Source organism: Oncorhynchus mykiss, chromosome 16, assembly GCF_013265735.2.
Source record: "Oncorhynchus mykiss isolate Arlee chromosome 16, USDA_OmykA_1.1, whole genome shotgun sequence".
Lineage (NCBI taxonomy): Eukaryota > Metazoa > Chordata > Actinopteri > Salmoniformes > Salmonidae > Oncorhynchus > Oncorhynchus mykiss.
Window position 1 is genome coordinate 18,718,875 of NC_048580.1, and position 19,949 is coordinate 18,738,823.

Consider the following 19,949-nt stretch of genomic DNA (forward strand, 5'->3'; position numbering starts at 1 on the left):
GTCTGCCGATAAGAATATGGTGATTGACAGAGTCGAAAGCCTTGGCCAGGTCGATGAAGACGGCTGCACAGTACTGTCTTTTATCGATGGCGGTTATGATATCGTTTAATACCTTGAGCGTGGCTGAGGTGCACCCGTGACCGGCTCGGAAACCAGATTGCACAGCGGAGATGGTATGGTGGGATTCGAGATGGTCAGTGATCTGTTTGTTGACTAGGCTTTCGAAGACCTTAGATAGGCAAGGCAGGATGGATATAGGTCTGTAACAGTTTGGGTCCAGGGTGTCTCCCCCTTTGAAGAGGGGGATGACTGCGGCAGCTTTCCAATCCTTGGGGATCTCAGACGATATGAAAGAGAGGTTAAACAGGCTGGTAATAGGGGTTGCGACAATGGCGGCGGATAGTTTCAGAAATAGAGGGTCCAGATTGTCAAGACCAGCTGATTTGTACGTGTCCAAGTTTTGCAGCTCTTTCAGAACATCTGCTATCTGGATTTGGGTAAAGGAGAAGCTGGGGAGGCTTGGGCGAGTAGCTGCGGGGGGGGGGGCGGAGCTGTTGGCCAAGGTTGGAGTAGCCAGGAGGAAGGCATGGCCAGCCGTTGAGAAATGCTTGTTGAAGTTTTCGCTTATCATGGTTTTATCAGTGGTTACCGTATTACCTAGCCTCAGTGCAGTGGGCAGCTGGGAGGAGGTAATCTTGTTCTCCATGGACTTTACAGTGTCCCAGAACTTTTTGGAGTTAGAGCTACAGGATGCAAATTTCTGCTTGAAAAAGCTGGCCTTTGCTTTCCTGACTGACTGCGTGTATTGGTTCCTGACTTCACTGAACAGTTGCATATCGAGGAGACTATTCGATACTATTGCAGTCCGCCACAGGATGTTTTTGTGCTGGTCGAGGGCATTCAGGTCTGGAGTGAACGGAGCATGCTTATCTAAGATGGTGAGGAAGTTACTTTTAAAGAATGACCAGGCATCCTCAACTGACGGGATGAGGTCAATATCCTTCCAGGATACCCGGGCCAGGTCGATTAGAAAGGCCTGCTCGCAGAAGTGTTTTAGGGAGCGTTTGACAGTGATAAGGGGTGGTCGTTTGACCAGGCAACGAGGCAGTGATCGCTGAGATCCTGATTGAAGACAGCGGAGGTGTATTTGGAGGGCCAGTTGGTCAGGATAATGTCTATGAGGGTGCCCTTGTTTACAGATTTAGGGTTGTACCTGGTGGGTTCCTCAATGATTTGTGTGAGATTGAGGGCATCTAGCTTAGATTGTAGGACTGCCAGGGTGTTAAGCATATCCCAGTTTAGGTCACCTAACAGAACAAACTCTGAAGCTAGATGGGGGGCGATGTCCTAACCGACTTGCCAAAACTATAGTTTGTTAACAAGAAATTTGTGGAGTGGTTGAAAAACGAGTTTTAATGACTCCAACCTAAGTGTATGTACATTTCCAACTTCAACTGTATAGTGATTGTTTCAAGCAAAACTACCAAAATGATTGCTGACTAACTAACTAAATGTAATGTAAGCCCTGATCAGCATGTAGCCTACCTATAGCACAGATGAGAGTTGTATCCGACGGTAACTTACGCTACTTTATTCTGATAAAACACATCCCTAATAACTCTTATTGCTGGGATTGTATTGGGACATAATGTCTGGAAGTGGTTAGATGGGCTTTAAGAGGTTATTAAAGTGACAAAGAGGAGGGACTTGTCCTGAGTGACAGTTCTCAGATGCGCTCTTTTTCCTTAGTGGGATAACAAATACAGTATATACCAATGCAAACATAAGCAAATCACTTACATTTGACATGTATGGGTAGTTAGGTTAGGTTTTCTTGGGAGACAGTGACTAGCATGGTCTTAGTTCAGTGCTGGTCTATAGCCTATGGATCTTAGCTCAATGTACTAACTCCTCCCTAACCACAGAGCCTGGTAGTGTGGGAACTACCCCTGCAGCTAAAGTACCAACCTGTCTGACCTGAGCTGCAGGTGGGTGAGTTACAGCCAACAGCCAACAGCCTGGCAGATTACAGAAGCTTGCTGGAGCAGAGCGCCTTGCAAATGCGTCACTGCTAATCTGTCAGTCGTATGTCATACAAATCAGACGACAAATCAAACCCAATCAAATTGTATTGGTCACATCCACATATTGAGCAGATGTTATTGCGGGTGTAGCGAAATGCTTGTGTTCTTAGCTCCAATAGTGCAGTAATATCTAACAATACACAACAATGCACAAATCTAAAAGTAAAAGGGAAATATTGGAATTAAGAAATATACAGGTATAAATATTAGGACGATACCGACGCAATGTAAAGGAACTCTGTGAGTGACGTCAGTACGATGCCACTTTGTGAGAGAATACAGCTGATGACGCAATGATGACATGACTTCAGACACCAGTCCAACATTGACGACTGCCACTCCCTCCCCACTGGCACTAGATAAGGCCACACCAGGCCTCTGAGACATAGTCAGTGTACTGTGACCGACTGTCCCACACCTCCAGCAGCCTGCAACAGATTTCTCGGTCCCTTGTTATCCTTCTCAGGAGAACATCAAATAAGAACCCTCCCTTAGAAACAGCACAACTTGAGAAATCTTCCTTCATTTCAAGCTTGTCCGCATAATTGTTTGCTCTAACCTATCTACTTTCAGAACTATGAACACTGTACCGAATGGAGATTTGAAGATGTGTTTGTTTCCGTATTCTCGGTCTACACCACAGGAAACTCTTGGAACTTGGAAAGGGTTTTTAGGGTGCTCATCTCCTCTCACGTTTCTCCTCTCTGTTCCCGGGACAGCTATTAGTCATTCACTTTCCTCAGTCTCTAATTGTTCAGTATGAGATCTTGGCAGTGTCTGAGCTACGACCAGTCCAAATAACTGTCCCCACACCGGGTGCCAGAGCTCTCTCCGTCAACACTACACTACACAACACTACACCAGGGGTAAAGTTGAAGAACCAGGGGAGTATAGAGAGAGAGAAAGAGGGAGAGACATAAATAGGGGTGAGAGAGAAAGAAAAGGCTAAGGAAAGGAGAGAAAAGAGAGGGAACGTGAGATAAATGGATCAGGAGAGAAATACAGAGTGTTGTAGGATAGAGGGGAGGAGAGTGAGAGAGAAACAGAGAGTAAAGAGCATAGGTCTGTTTGCCAAATATGTGACTCTCCAGAACACCACCGTTGGCTCTGGCTCAGGCCTGATTGGGGAGTGAGAATTGAGTAGTAAAGAATCTGTCCAAACTGGCCGATAAACCATTGGTGTTGTAGGATGCAAAACAGTCCGAGGACCAGATGTTTACTACTCTGGGAAAGGATTCCCAGATTAGTAAACATATTGACATACTGTAGTTAATAGCCCAATCTGTTGCCTGGTTACAGGATTTTTATGGTAGTAATTCTCTATTTTCTTCAAAAGATTCTTTAAAATACTAGTTTGTAGCAGTATAATTAGCTAATTTTACTCCAAATCCTGTCCTCACAAATACAACTGTTGTACTGGTAATACTAGCCTCGTGGTTAGAGCAACCGAAAGGTCCCTGGATCGAATCCCCGAGCTGACGAGGTAAAAATGTGTCGTTCTGCCCCTGAGAAAGGCAGTTAACCCAAAGTCCCCCGGGCGTCGAAGAGGTGGATGTCAATTATGGCAGCCCCCCCGCACCTGTCTGATTCAGAGGGGTTTGGTTAAACGCGGAAGACACATTTCAGTTGAAGGCGTTCAGTTGTACAACTGACTAGGTATCCCCCTAAAAATACTTTCTCAGTCTCAATGGTAGCTGCCTTCCTAGCTAATCCAATGCCAGTGGTGTCAAGTACAAGACAATCAGTTTTGTTTAGACACTATGTGAAGACAGCGACATAAAGGCCCACCATATCAGATGTCTGAGGATGGCCTGAGGCAACTCTTGTGTAAGTAGGAGTCAGCCGTGTCTGGGTTCAGCAGGGTCGTGTGAAGCAGTGCAGAAGTGGTAAGTAGTACAGAAGTACAGGGGCAGACAGAAGGCAGCAAGCCTATGTTGCATGGGTGCAATGTGTGTGTGTGTGTGTGTGTGTGTGTGTGTGTGTTTGTGTGTGTGTGTGTGTGTGTGTGTGTGTGTGTGTATGTTACAGACAGTCTGCTGTGATGATCTCGCTCGCACTCTCTCACACACACAGACACACACACACACACACACGTTACACTCTGCCCTCTACCAGCTACACAGTACCAAACATACCCACGCTCCTGGGGGACTCTGCTATGTTTTATCCCTGTTGAAATATTGATGCTACAAGAGTGTGAAGCATGAATGTTTCAGCGACGCTCGTCTTGGAGCAGCGTAGCTCAGCTACTTCCTGAACCCTTTGTTGCCCATGTCTCCTCATGGGTCTGGTGTTGCTAATGTTTGGACCATAATAGTGACTTACTGTAGGTAAACCACTTTCATTGTTTTAAGTAGAAACATGGATTTTCGTGCTTTTTGTAAAATGGCAACCCCGTGGAGAGTGGAGAAAGTTAGTAGCCTTTTCAGATGTTACTCATCTTTCCGTTAACACAAGAGGTTTTACTTTTAGCTTGGCTATGAGTGCCGCTTGTGTTTCTCAAGGTTTTGGAACACGTCTGGCGTCTCTAGCCTTGAGTCCCTCAGACTGAGTTATCTGTTTACTAGGCAGCATGTGCATTTGGCTGTGATGTCATTCCCACACCGGACCATGTGTTGTCCAGCATGGGGAGGATACAGTATATTAGTGTGATATAACTGTTGGTATGAACCACTGATCAGAATGGGGTTCTGGTTTACAATGCTTATGGAGCAAGTTTGGGGGCACCAAAGATTTTCAGAGTCTCTCAGTTTATGTATATGTTTATTTATCCAATCATATGAAGAATACCAAGGACACAAGGACATGCTCTGAGATTTGCACTAACACACTGCATGTAAGTCTTCACAAACATGCGGACACACACACACACGCACATACACACACACACACACACACGCACACACACACACACACACACACACACACACACACACACACACACACACACACACACACACACACACACACACACACACACACACACACACACACACACACACACACACACACACACACACATACATACATTCAGCAAAAAACAAACGTCCCCTCACTGTCAACTGCGTTTATTTGCAGCAAACTTAACATGTGTAAGTATTTGTATGAACTTAACAAGATTCAACAACTGAGACATAAATTGAACAAGTTACATAGACATGTTGTCACGCCCTGGCCATAGAGAGGCTTTTTATTCTCTATTTTGGTTGGGCCAGGGTGTGACTGGGGTGGGTCCATTTTTCTATGCTTTGTATTTCTATGTCTTGCCCTGGTATGGTTCTCAATCAGGGACAGCTGTCTATCGTTGTCTCTGATTGAGAACCATACTTAGGTACCCTTTTCCCCCACCTGTTTTGTGGGAAGTTAATTTTGACTTTGTTCAGGGCACATAGCCCAAAGCTTCACGGTTTGGTTTTGTTCTTCGTTTTGTCGGCGTCATTTTTAAATAAAGAAAATGTACGCTTACCATGCTGCACCTTGGTCCAGTCCTTCAGCCAGCCGTGACAGAACTTCCCACCACCAACGGACCAAGCAGCATGGTAAGGTGGACTCCTGGACATGGGAGGACGTTTTGGATGGCAAGGGAGTCTACACATGGAGGAGATCCTGGCGGGAGGGAATCGGCTTCCATGGGAACAGGTGGAGGCAGCTAGGAGAGCAGAGGCAGCCGGAGAGAGGAACCAGCGGTATGTGGGAACACGGCTGGCAAGGAAGCCTGAGAGGCAGCCCAAAAAATTATTTAGGGGGGGTACACGGGGAGTGTGGCAGAGTCAGGAAGCAGACCTGAACCAACTCCCCGTGCTTACCGTGGCGAGCATGGGACTGGTTAGGCCCCGTGCTATGGAGTGATGGGCACGGTACCGAGGCGGAGTATTCACAGGCCGGTATGCTTGGTGCCAGCATCCCGCATTTGCCGGGGGGAAGCTGGCATCCAGACAGAATGGGTGGGGCCAGCTCTGCGCTCAAGACCGCCAGTGTGCCTCCACGGCCCTGTGTATCCAGTGCCTCCACTACGCACCAGGCCTCCGGTGGCAGCCCCACGCACCAGGCTGTCTCTCCGTCTCCTCCCTCCAGGTGCTCCCTCCTGTCCGGAGCTGCCAGAGCCCCCCACCTGTCCGGAGCTGCCAGAGCCCCCCTCCTGTCCGGAGCTGCCAGAACCGCCCTCCTGTCCGGAGCTGCCAGAGCCGCAGCCCCTCAGTCCAGAGGCGCAGCCCCTCAGTCCAGAGGCGCAGTCCCTCAGTCTTTGTTTTCTCTGCTTCATTTTTAAATGAAGAAAATGTACGCTTACCATGCTGCACCTTGGTCCAGCCCTTCAGCCAGCTGTGACACATGTGACTAACAGAAATTGAATAATGTGTCCCTGAACAAAGGGGGGCGTCAAAATCAAAAGTAACAGTCAGTATCTGGTGTGGCCACCAGCTGCATTAAGTACTGCAGTGCATCTCCTCATGGCCTGCACCAGATTTGCCAGTTGTTGCTGTGAGATGTTGTCCTACTCTTCCACCAAGGCACCGGCAAATTCCCGGACATTTCTGGGGGGAATGACCCTAGCCCTCACCCTCCGATCCAACAGGTCCCAGACGTGCTCAATGGGATTGAGATCCAGGCTCTTCACTGGCCATGGCAGAACACTGACATTCCTGTCTTGCAGGAAATCACGCACAGACGTGCTCAATGGGATTGAGATCCAGGCTCTTCACTGGCCATGGCAGAACACTGACATTCCTGTCTTGCAGGAAATCACGCACAGAACAAGCAGTATGGCTGGTGGCATTGTCATGCTGGTAGACATGTCAGGATGAGCCTGCAGGAAGGATACCACATGAGGGAGGAGGTTGTCTTCCCGGTAACGCACAGTGTTGAGTTTGCCTGCAATGACAACAAGCTCAGTCTGATGATGCTGTGACACACCGCCCCAGACCATGACGAATCCTCCACCTCCAAATCGATCCCGCTCTAGAGTACAGGCCTTGGTGTAACGCTCATTCCTTCGACGATAAACGTGAATCCGACCATCACCCCTGGTGAGACAAAACCGCGACTCGTCAGTGAAGAGCACTTTTTGCCAGTCCTGTCTGGTCCAGCGACAGTGGGTTTGTGCCCATAGGCAACGCTGTTGCCGGTAATGTCTGGTGAGGACCTGCCTTACAACAGGCCTACAAGCCCTTAGTCCAACCTCTCTCAGCCTATTGCGGACAGTCTGAGCACTGATGGAGGGACTGTGCGTTCCTGGTGCAACTCGGGCAGTTGTTGTTAAAACCCTTTACAATGAAGATCTGTGAAGTTATTTGGATTTTTCAAACTATCTTTGAAAGACAGGGTCCTGAAAAAGGGACGTTTCTTCTTTTGCTGAGTTTACATACATATATCCCGATTTTAGCATACAAAAACACCCTGTACGGGTTTGAAGACTCTATGAAGATTTTTGTATTTCTCCCTCTCACACACACACATTGCACCACATGACCTTGAAAGCACTGAAGAGGTGTTTGTTCTGTATCCATGTGTGTATGTGTGTGACAGATCTCAGCTCTGTAGTTGGTGACAAATGAAAGCTTGGCCTCCATCTAGCTCTCTCACCACCGTGTTTCCCCATTAGTGAAATCACTCCTGTTTACTCTAAAGCTGCATGCATCATCAGACGACATTGCCACTTTCCCCGACCCCGCTGTGGAACGGTTGTTACCATGGCAACCCATTCCCCACATCCAGGGTTGCCATGTCTGCTTTTGCCCCGCAAAATTGGGCTACTTTGAAAACTATATTGCGTGTGAAAATGTATTGGTTGTGGGTTTTTGGGCTACTTCTAAATTGCACTGTGGCCGCCATGGCATGAAAAGTGATGTGATAACAATCAAATCAAATCAAATTGTATAAGTCACATATACGTGTTTAGCAGATGTTATTGCGGATGTAGCGAAATGCTTGTGTTTCTAGCTCTGACAAGTAATATATAACAATTTCACAACATATACCCATTAAGAATATATAAATATATGGACAAACAATGTTAGAGCGGCATAGATTAAGATACAGTAGAATAGTACAGAATACAGTATATACATATGAGATGAGTAATGCAAGATATGTAAACATTATTAAAGTGACTAGTGTTCCATTTATTATAAGTGGCCAGTGATTTCAAGTCTATGTATATAGGCAGCAGCCTCTATGTGCTAGTGATGGCTATTTAACAGTCTGATGGACTTGAGATTGAAGCGGTTTTTCAGTCTCTCTGTCTCAGCTTTGATGCACCTGTACTGACCTCGCCTTCTGGTTGATAGCGGGGTGAACAGGCAGTGGCTCGAGTAGGTGTTGTCTTTGATGACCTTTTTAACCTTCCTGTGACATCGGGTGCTCTAGGTGTCCTGGCGGGCAGGTAGTTTGCCCCCGGTGATGCGGTTGCGTGCGGTGCAGTTGCCGTACCAAGCGGTGATACAGCCCGACAGGATGCTCTCAATTGTGCATCTGTAAAAGTTTTCACAATTGAGTAGCACTAGCTAGCTTATACAGAGACACCCATTGGATACATTTGGCAATTCCTGTCTTGCTGCATCCCACAAAAATGTGGCTAGTTTTAAGGCCTTGTTGGGCGGATTTTGAGTGGTCATTGGCTTGGACATTTTATCTAGACCTTGCAACCCTGCCCACATCCCACCTCCGATGCTGCAGAGTGAAGTATGCTGTGTAATCTAAATTCACTTGGAAGAATTCTCTTGGTGCACTCTTGTGTCCTTGAACCAATGGCCCTCCCCAATAGACTGTACTTTAATGTAAGGAACAGAGTTACAAGGGGAAACATAAATCTACTAGCTTGGGTACCAGTTTAGCTAACATTCCATGTTAGCTAAACAGACTGGTACCCAGGCTAGAAATCTACAGCATGGTAACATTTACAGTTACATTTACCAGTGTGTGAGGCATGAACAAATGCACGGCTGTCTGTCTCTAATAACACTCCTTAGTCATTTCCTGCTGTTTGTTCAAGCCACAGGGAGCACGCATGACATGATTACTGCTTTACTGATTGGTGTACTGTGTGCCTGTATCACGCAGGTGTGGGGGGGAAACCCAGTGTGTAATTGAATGGTGTGATGAAGAGCCTTTTTATTTGTTCCAACGTGACTCTTCTCAAACATGGCTGCTATTGGTTAAGTCGTGCCACGGTGTCATGAAACACGTGGCTTGTGACATCAGACCATGCAATGCCTCCATGAATCCGGAGGAAAAAAGGTTGTTTTTGGAGAGTGCCAATAATATCCGACTATTTAGATTTTCATTTTCGTTTGAGGATCACTGCAATACATTTGTCCAGTAAATGGTTGGAAACGGTCTCTAAATTTGATATTGTGATGTGGCAGCCTGAGTTTTTTTCTTCTTCAACTGTTCACCTTTCGACCAACCAGGTTATTCATGTGAAAGAGTGTCTGGTTAAATCTCAGTTTCTCAATGGATTCTGTCACTCTCCTAACCCTGCTCCATTAGTCATTGGGTTAGAGGAGCGCCTGGCTAAACAGGGACCACATAGGGAAATGGAATTATGGGAACTTGAGCCCTACCTCCCATCCCATACCTACTGTACCTACCGTATCCTACACACACACATGGTACCATAAATCCCACCATAGTGCTTATCTGCTTATAGAGTTTATAGCAATACAGACAACCAGGCTTGATCTCCCTCCCACATACCGTACTGCCGTAGCGCTGCCGGCACTTAACAGCGTTAATAAGGGATTTAGCACCCATTCATAGCTGACAGGTCCCTAATAATGCTCAGGAAAGCGATGCATTTAACTAGTGATTTTGATGGGATCCCGACATCACGCTAGCAAGCTTTAGTTAGTTAACTAAGAGATGCTATTTAGCTTTTAGCATCCTCCCATAGGGATGCACTGCACAAACGGCTAACTTACAGCATCATTAGGATCATTAGTCTTTAGCCACAGTAGCCAATGATAGGACAGTCCTTGGTCCTTGATTGTGTCCATGTTGACACTCAGGTTTCAGATAGTGAGAGGTGTATGTCTGGATGGAGGGGCTGATTGAGTTGAAGTATAAGGCAGGTTAATGAATCCTTTGGTGAGAGTAGACATTGTGTGTGCGTGTGTGTGTGTGTGTGTATGTTTGTTGCTAATGTAACATAAGTTTAATGTTGCTGGTGACTGGGGGGGGGGGGGGGACAAGTTGAGGAGCTTGTCCATGAGTATCCAACCAGGCTTGAAATGATTGACATGTCCCCTCTGCCTATGGTCATGAAGCTAGAGGCTGTGAGAGAGGTGGCGCTAGCAAAGATTCAACATCTGCTTGCAAGTGTGCCTCTCCCACAGAAGGTTCTGGGGGAGATGAATAACAAAACTGTGCAGGTGGTGAGAAAGTGGCTCTGCTTCAACACACCGCACCACACGTGACGTTGTCTTCCTGAGCCAGAGAGAGGGGGGGTTTGGGCATCCCGAATGTTGTGTGGATTTACACTGCTACCAGACTGACTCACCTGTTGAACATGCTCAACAGTGACGATGTGGCAGTTAAGGGGTTAGCCAGAGGCTCCCTCATTCTGGACCTACGGAGGAGGAAGGCCCCACTGGCCACGGACACTGAGGACAACTTCCTGGGCCAGGGAGGCCAATGGGAAATTGGGGCGTGCTGCGGGCTTTGGAGTCTGGTCAGACTGGCCGGACCTCAACGGCCTGTGCAACTGCACTGAAGTGGAGCTCAAATGGACACGGACTGATATGCAGATCTAGCTGACTGTGGCAGACCCCTGTGTTGTTGTGTAGGCTTCTGTCATCCATGTTGGAACATCTCATCCTACATCGAGGACAACACTCCTTGGTATCAGACGGATGCAGCTGAAAACTGAGGCTGCAGGGGAAACCTATTGCTCTGGATTGTGCTGACCATTCTGTCTCCCATTCCAGTACCAGAATTCTGCCATTGGCGAGGTTCCACCAACAAAATATAACCTAGCACTCTGGTAGTCTGCAAACCATGACCCATTTTGTATTCTGCATGGGTCAAATGTAATGGTTGCCCATGTTGTGAATGGTTGCTGTTCATACAAGAATGTGTACATTGCTAGACATAACGGCCTTGTCAAAGTGATAGCCAGCAAGGTGAGACAGGTCATCTCACCAACAGCACACATCCATAAACATTCTTGTGTAAGAGGAAGCTGGTTTGATGTTGATGATGATGTGTTTTCCTATGTGCCAAATACGCCCTGATGTTGTTGTTTTGGGGGCAGGCCAGGGGAGGTGCTCATTTTGGAAGTGGGCTGCTCATTTGACGGCTACATGGAGCAGGCCTTTGCCGACAAGCTTCTTAAATACCAGCCCCTCGTGGCAGGATTGGACAGCCTGGGGTGGAGGTGCAGGCTGGTAGTGCTGATATTTAGCAGTCTCGGCCACATACACAGGCTTGCAGTGCCTGGCCTCCAGATTGCGGGCCTGACAAAAACTAGGGCAAAGCAGTTGTGTAGGTACTGCTCTGTTTCAGCTGTCATGGGCAGCCTAACTGTTTGGAGAAGGAGTTGCTTTATGTGCCCTTTAGTGCCATGCATACAGGGACCTTTGAAATGTTTGGATCCGTTTTTAATGTCAATTTGGTCGGTGGATTCAAAATAAAGTATTTGAAGTGTGTGTGTGTGTGTGTGTGTGTGTGTGTGAAGGGCCATTTAAATTGGCTGGTCCACAGCCTAGACGAGGAATGGAGGAGGGACAGGGACCCATGCCAGGAGTTGGTTAGGGTGCCTCTCTCTCTCTCTCTCTCTCTTCCATAGGGAATTCCAGCAGTGATGTCAGAAATTGCTGCAGTGTTCAGTGTTTGCTGCTAGTCCCTGACTGCTGTAACGTACAGTATGCAGATCTAGCTGACTGACGCCCTGAGGCAGCACTGTGACTGTGCAGTATGCAGATCTAGCTGACTGACGCCCTGAGGCAGCACTGTAACTGTGCAGTATGCAGATCTAGCTGACTGACGCCCCGAGGCAGAACTGTAACTGTGCAGTATGCAGATCTAGCCGACTGACGACCCGAGGCAGCACTGTAACTGTGCAGTATGCAGATCTAGCTGACTGACGCCCCGAGGCAGCACTGTAACTGTGCAGTATGCAGATCTAGCTGACTGACGACCCGAGGCAGCACTGTAACTGTGCAGTATGCAGATCTAGCTGACTGACGCCCCGAGGCAGCACTGTAACTGTGCAGTATGCAGATCTAGGTGACTGACGCCCCGAGGCAGCACTGTAACTGTGCAGTATGCAGATCTAGCAGACTGACGCCCGAGGCAGCACTGTAACTGTGCAGCATGCAGATCTAGCTGACTGACGCCCCGAGGCAGCACTGTAACTGTGCAGCATGCAGAGAAAAAGGACCAGTACATAAGCCTATATGGCCAAGACTAGGCTGACTCTCTTTTTCTTGTTGACGAACTCTAAAGAATACAGTCCTGATATTCTTACAAATGAAATAGTTATATTAGCCTAAGTTACTGGCTACTTCCATATGTAATCTACCCAACCTCTGTCTCTGGTTGTATCTGTAGCAGAAGTGTTGGTACTGTAACACTCATTAAGGAGATGTGTGTGTGTGTGTGTGTGTGTGTGTGTGTGTGTTGGCTGGCTAAATATGTGCTGGGGAATTAAAAACATGTCTACAGAGAGAGCTAGAGCTCAGATGATAGCACAGCAGCTGCCATGTGGGATCTGCTGCTCTGAGGAGGCGGTGTTGCATTTCTCAGCCTCTCTATCCCTCTGTGCTGTGTGAGTGTGTGCATGTACTGTCTGCTAGCTAGAGTTATGTCTATTTTCTTAACACATTTCAAGTAGTGTTTGGCCTACAGAAGGAAATGTTAGCCTTGTTTTATTTTCCTCTGTGAGTCTTTGTGTGTGTGTGTTGCATGATCTGTCTGTTAGAAACATTAGATGGGAAATGGCTTCTGACTGGCAGAGAGCCTCATCAGGCATTCACTGTAACAAAAGCTTAACCTCACATCACACAGCGGATGCTGCAGAGCCTGAGAGAGGGTTCATGTGTGTCGGGATAACTCAACTCCTATTTCTCATATGCAGTCGTTTGCTTGTAGACTGAAAGTAATGATTTCTGGTCACCACACCTTGTAATTGGATTGTCAGAATTAGAGAACCAATTTCATTTTTTGTGAACTTAGGTTTACAATTGTACTTAGAAAATAAAGACAACTAGCATGGACAAAAGTATTGCCACCCCTGAGCTAGTACTTGGTTGAACAGCCAAGAAAACTGCAGACATAGTCTTCTTGTAACAATGAGCTTGCTGCAACTTTCTACTGGCAATGTGGCCCACCTTTAAGCAGCTAACTGCTCTAAATGAATCAATGTTGTAGGGGTACCCTCCACCAACTGCTGTTTTCAGATCTCGCCTTTGGTTTTGTATGTAATTCAGATCTGGCCACTCCAGAACAGTTCAGCATCTCTTCTTGAACCATTCTTGAGGGCTTTTTTTGATGTGTGTTTGGGATTGTTGTCCTGCTGGAACACCAACAACCTTCAATGGAGAGCCCGTTTTTGGACACTGGGTTGAACATTGGACTTCAAAACAATATCTGCTGATTTCATGATGTCTTGCACACATTCAGTGCCAGAGCATTCAGGTCCAGAGCATTCAGTACCAGAGACAGCAAATCAACCCCAAAGCATGATCAAATCTCCCCCATCTTTGATTGTAGGGAGGGTGTTCGTTTCATTAAATTCTTCATTTGGTCATCAGAAACACAGCGATGATCTGTTTTGCCAAAGAGCTCTCATTTTGTTTCATTGGTCTACAGAAAATTTTCCCCTGAATTTAGGTTTGTTTCGTTTTATTTTTAGAAGTTCAATCAGGCTTTGTTGTGTCTCCTTCAGCAGTGGGGTCATCCTATGCTTACCAGAGACCAAATGAACCATTTAAAGAAAAGGACATCCCCTCCTGCAATCAAACATGGGGATGTTCAATAATGATGTGGGGTTGCTACGCTGTCTCTGGTACTGGGGGCCTTGAATGTGTGCAAGACATCATGAAATCCGAAGATTATCGAGGTGTTTTGGAGTGCAATGTTCAACCCGGTCTCTGTTGAAAGTTGTGGGACTTCCAGCAGGACAACAACCCAAACACACATCAAAAGAAGCCTGGAATGATTCAAGAAGAAATGCTGGACTGTTCTGGAGTGGTTAGCAAAGAGTCCAGATCTGAATCCCATCCATAACCTATGGCAAGAGCTGAAAACAGCAGTTGAATCTCTTAAACATTGAAGAATTAGTGGGGCAAATTGCTAGTAGAAAGGAGCAGCAAACCCATTGACGGCATTTATCTTGGCCAAAGGCTGTGCCACCAAGTACTTGCTCTGAGGTGCCAATAATTTTGTCCATGCCATTTGTCTTTATTTTCTAAATAATTATTTTTAAACTTAAACTTAAGTTCACAACGATGACATTTGTTCTCTAATGTTGAAAATCCAATTGCAAGGTGTGGTGATCCAAATGTTGTTGTTTTTTTCAACTTATTTCAGAAGAAATAGGGAACTATTTAAGAAAAGTACAAGGGTGCCAATATATTTGGCTGCAATTGTACATCCTCTGTGCAGGGTGTGGTAATATGGGTTGAAAGAACTTCATAGGCGTTTGCAATGATAAATATGTTATCTTCATTCCATTGATACGCATTCTTTATGTCATGTAGCCTACTGGTTCATTGGATGAGGAGGAGGTCATGTCATGTCAACTCCAAGTCATATGCCTACTGTCGGGACTGGTGTGACATGTCATGGAACCATGCCTCCTGGTGGTTATTGATGGCATAACAGTTCAAACAACCAACATTTCTTTATATGCGCAAGGCATGTAAAATGTAAAATAGGCCATACTCGCTCTGTTGTCATTTCAAATTTGTGAGAGAGTGTGACATCTGCTGCTTCATGGCATTTCTCTAGTCTAGCCCTTCATTCATCATGCAGCCTCTAAAAAGAGAGGACGAGAAATTAGTGTGTGTCTGTGTGTCTGGTCTCAGTCTCTGGAGGCTGTAGCAGGTGTTCTCTCTTCGTAGCTGTGATCGATCATACAGTCGAGCCAGGCAGACGGTCAGACCAGCCTCAGACCCGGCCTGGGAAATTACTTTCAGTGTGTGTGTGTGTGTGTGTGTGTGTGTGTGTGTGTGCGCACGCGCACGAGAGAGAGAGAGAGAGAGAGAGAGAGTGTTCCAATGTGCCCAGTCGCAAGAATTTACTGATTCGTAATCCGTTCATTGAACCACGCCTGTGTTTGTATGAGTGAGTCATTGCCTCATGGGAGAATTCAAATGCTGGAGTAAATCTCATTCACAGTTCTCTCCAGTCCTGCTAATGGCTCAGGATTTGAATCCAAGAATAGAGGGGCACGCCACAGCCGTATACATTTGGTAACTGTTATACCCTCAGGTTTACATCCAGGAAGAAGTACAAAAATTATTGACATGATTGTTTACAAATGGAGAATACTGTAATACTGTTAACCACTGTACTGTAATGTAATCTTCGCACACACACACACACACATTCACATGCACACCCCACCCCTACACACCTTCCCCCACTAATGCTCAGCTAAATTTGCTAAGTGCTGAAGTGTTTACTGCAGTAGCTACAGCAGAAGACACAGGGAACCACACACTGCTACTCTCAGCACAGAGAGGCTGCTGAAGATGGAAAAAATAAGTCTCCACTCCAGCCACTCCTGTTATTCATCACCTAGATCAATACACTGGGCTTCGCGAGCCGAGAATAGAAACAGCCTGAGATATAGAACCGCTGCCTTAGGTGAGCAAAAAGAACTGGATACTGACTAGGAGTCTGAGCAGTTGTCCCATCCATCAGCTCTAGATCTATGCTTGGCTTGTCTGCATTACCCTCATTATGAGCTGCAACTGCTCCGTCCGCAGACATACAGGGCCCTTTCTCTCTCTGCCTGTTCTCTCCTATTTGGTTCTATTCCTGTCAGGACACGGATAGAGAGAGCGAGATAGAGGAGGTGTGAGAGGGGGTGGAAGTGAGGGAATAGGTGTGAGATAGTGAAAGGACCTGACAGTCAGGTCTCATTCTTGTCCCTTCCCCCTTCCCGTGTCGCTGACGCTCTCTCAATTCAATTCAATTTCAAGTCCCGGTTCACCGGACACCCCCAGCCCCCTTTGGTAGGTGGCCGACTCACCCGCCCATAGGTGCGTCATGTGGCCGTGGCTCACGGGGAAAGGGGGTGGAGCCAGTCGGGCGCAACCCAGGCAAAAAGGACATGCGGGGAACCGGGCTAGGACCGATGACACCCACGCCGAGAGAAGGGAGATGCAGGAGGCGTAAGCCCCCTACCCTACCCAACCCACAGCAGAGTTTGGTTTCTGGAGCTCAGCCCCATGCCGGCGGCTGGCAACCCGTTAATGATCCTTCCGCAGGTTCACCTACGGAAACCTTGTTACGACTTTTACTTCCTCTAGAGAGTCAATCTCTCGTTTCTATCATTGCCCTAAACCAGTCAGTGTGCTCATGTTTCGTCCCCCACTCTGGGGACATGTAGAAGAGAATGAAAAGCAATGCTTAGTAAGACTATAATAAATAAGGGATAGGTCTGTTTGTTTGAGTGAGGGTGGAGTGCTTATTGGAAGAGGTCTGGGTTCGTGAACTAGAGTGAACTGTGATTTGGTATTGTTTAGTCTTTACCTGAATGATATCTGTAAGACCAACACTACTGCCATGTTACTAGTGTTACTAGTCTTTCATGTTCCAGAGGACTCTGCTGCTACACTGTTGTGGACAGGAGTAAGCAGTGGTAAAGATCCAAACTAGATGGACTCAAGTGGCTCTCATTTCCTAGCAATGAGCTGACCTGTCCTACAACCTGTCTGTCCCGCAGAGGGGGCTGGTGGTATGAGCTATAGGAGGACAGGTTTGTTGTAATGGCTGGAATGGCATAAATGAAATGTCAAACATGTGGTTTCCATTAGAGGTCGACCGATTATGATTTTTCAAAGCCGATACCGATTATCGGAGGACCAAAAAAGCCGATACCGATTAATCGGACGATTTTTGTAATAATGACAATTACAACAATACTGAATGAACACTTATTTTAACTTAATATAATACATCAATAAAATCAATTTTGCATTAAATAATGCAAAAACAAAGTGTTGGAGAAGAAAGTAAAAGTGCAATATGTGCTATGTAAGAAAGCTAACGTTTCAGTTCCTTGCTCAGAACATGAGAACATATGAAAGCTGGTGGTTCCTTTTAACATGAGTCTTCAATATTCCCAGGTAAGAAGTTTTAGGTTGTAGTTATTATAGGAATTATAGGACTATTTCCCTCTATACCATTTGTATTTCATTAACCTTTGACTATAGGATGTTCTTATAGGCACTTTAGTATTGCCAGTGTAACAGTATAGCTTCCGTACCTCTCCTCGTTTGAAACGCTATTAGCACGTGCTAACTAGCTAGCCATTAATGCTAGCTAGCAACTTACCTTGGCTTACTGCATTCGCGTAACAGGCAGTCTCCTCTTGGAGTGCCACGAGAGAGAGGCAGGTCGTTATTGCGTTGGACTAGTTAACTGTAAGGTTGCAAGATTGGGTCCCCAGAGCTGACAAAGTGAAAATCTGTCATTCTGCCACTGAATGAGGCAGGTAACCCACCGTTCGTAGGCCGTCATTGAAAATAAGAATGTGTTCTTCACTGACTTGCCTAGTTAAATAAAGGTATAAAAACAAAATAAAAAAAAATAAAAAAACGTGTTTCTAGTTTCCATATGTTTGATGTGTTTGGTACTGTTCCATTGATGAGCCTGTCCTCCTATATCTCCACCCATAAGCCTCCTCTGCCATCCCGCTACCTGTCTGACCCGCTGCAGGTGCTTATGTGTAGACAGTGAGGGTAATATCAGGCAATGGAAGTGCCTTGTCCACACCTTCCCTTAAGCACAGTTTTAAGCACAGTTTTAAAAAACACGTTTTTTTTCCTTGAGGGAGTTAGTGAGTGAGTGAGTGAGTGATTGAGTGTGTACACCATGTGTGTACAAACATGTCATTTTTTTATTTCTCAAAAGTTGTTTCATTTGGCTTTTTTTATTACACAGATAATACAGACAGAACAAGTAGAGGGCAAAACACACACAGATCCCCTACCAGATCAAACCCACCCAAACCCCCATGTTCCAACAGAACACACACGGATCCCCTACCAGATCAAACCCACCCCAACCCTCCATGTTCCAACAGAACACACACGGATCCCCTACCAGATCAAACCCACCCCAACCCTCCATGTTCCAACAGAACACACACGGATCCCCTACCAGATCAAACCCACCCCAACCCTCCATGTTCCAACAGAACACACACGGATCCCCTACCAGATCAAACCCACCCCAACGCCCATGTTCCAACAGAACACACACGGATCCCCTACCAGATCAAACACACCCCAACCCCCATGTTCCAACAGAACACACACGGATCCCCTACCAGATCAAACCCACCCCAACCCCCATGTTCCAACAGAACACACACGGGTCCCCTACCAGATCAAACCCACCCCAACCCTCATGTTCCAACAGGACACACACGGATCCCCTACAAGATCAAACCCACCCCAACCCTCCATGTTCCAACAGAACACACACGGGTCCCCTACCAGATCAAAGCCACCCAAACCCCCTTGCTCCATCAGGGCACACACGGGTCCCCTAGCAAATCTGCATCTTTTTGCCATGGCACCGACAAGCATAGATGAGACCAGGCAGAAAGATCCCACAATAGAGACAGCCAAATGACTCAGCAGTTCTCCAAGGCCTCCTGCAATGCTTCTTAGAAGGGAAGATGGAGAAACAGAACACGGAGAAGTAGCAATGATTTATGACCCACAGTAAACACTGTTTCAAAGCATAATGGAAAGAAACCCATGAGAAACCCATGTGTTCCTACTTACGTGACTCAAAGATGAAGGTGATGCAGCATATTTTCTGGAAAATGCGGTTATGACCATGAGTGAGTTCTCATGAGTGAGTTTGTTCACCTTAGTGATGATCTAAAGCAGAATCATTCTCCATTATCCAAAAGTAACTGACAAAATGACAACATGGCTAAAAAGAAGTTACAGAAAACCAATGTTTGTTGTACAGTATTGAGCAATATTCTGTGACGTTGAGCGATGAGGGAGTGGGTGATTCGCTACACACCATAAGCGTCCCAAAAAGAGCTGGGCCTTGTTTGGTCTATAAGGCAGCCAAGTAGTTGTTACTCAGAAGAACGTTATGTTTTCTCTCTCTCAGCACTCTGAGAACAGTAAAGTAAACATTCCTGTTACATGGTTAGCTCAAGGCATCATCAGGGAAATGAGTCATCCGCATGGAACTGCGCTCTGTGATGTAATAACGTTGATTCAGCGGTATGTGCATACATTTCCCATTCCCACGGTAACTTGTTAGAGAATGTATCCCCTAATTCCCCACTCCACCCTAATCGCATTTCCTCTTCTTCTTCACTGCAGAGCTGAAAAAACTGAAGTATTAAGTGAAGACCTGCTACAGGTAAGAGTCAAAGGGAGGTTTTGTTAGTGTGTGTGTGTGTGTGTGTGTGTGTGTGTGTGTGTGTGTGTGCACTTATAAAGGCCTAATATAGGCCTACAGAATATGCCTGTTTGTTATGTGTCTGTGAACTGCAAGTATTTCTACAGTGCTTTCGGAAAGTCTTCAAACCCCTTGACCTTTTCCACATTTTGTTAGGTTGCAGCCTTATAACTATTCAGACCCTACTACCCTACTCAGGACTATGTTGAAGCACCTTTGGCAGCGATTACAGCCTCGAGTCTTCTTGGGCATGACGCTATAAGC

The 19,949-nt window shown here is 46.4% G+C and overlaps 1 protein-coding gene across 4 annotated transcripts in view; it reads left to right on the top strand.

Annotated features, from left to right (window-relative positions):
• LOC110491516 (rho GTPase-activating protein 44) overlaps window positions 1–19,949 on the top strand; it is a 77,995-nt gene that overhangs the window by 36,817 nt on the left and 21,229 nt on the right. For all 4 annotated transcript variants that reach the window (XM_036946390.1, XM_036946391.1, XM_036946393.1 and 1 more), the window contains exon 2: window positions 19,607–19,646. In XM_036946390.1, coding sequence (XP_036802285.1) covers window positions 19,607–19,646 — 40 coding nt within the window. The remainder of the gene's footprint in view (window positions 1–19,606; window positions 19,647–19,949) is intronic.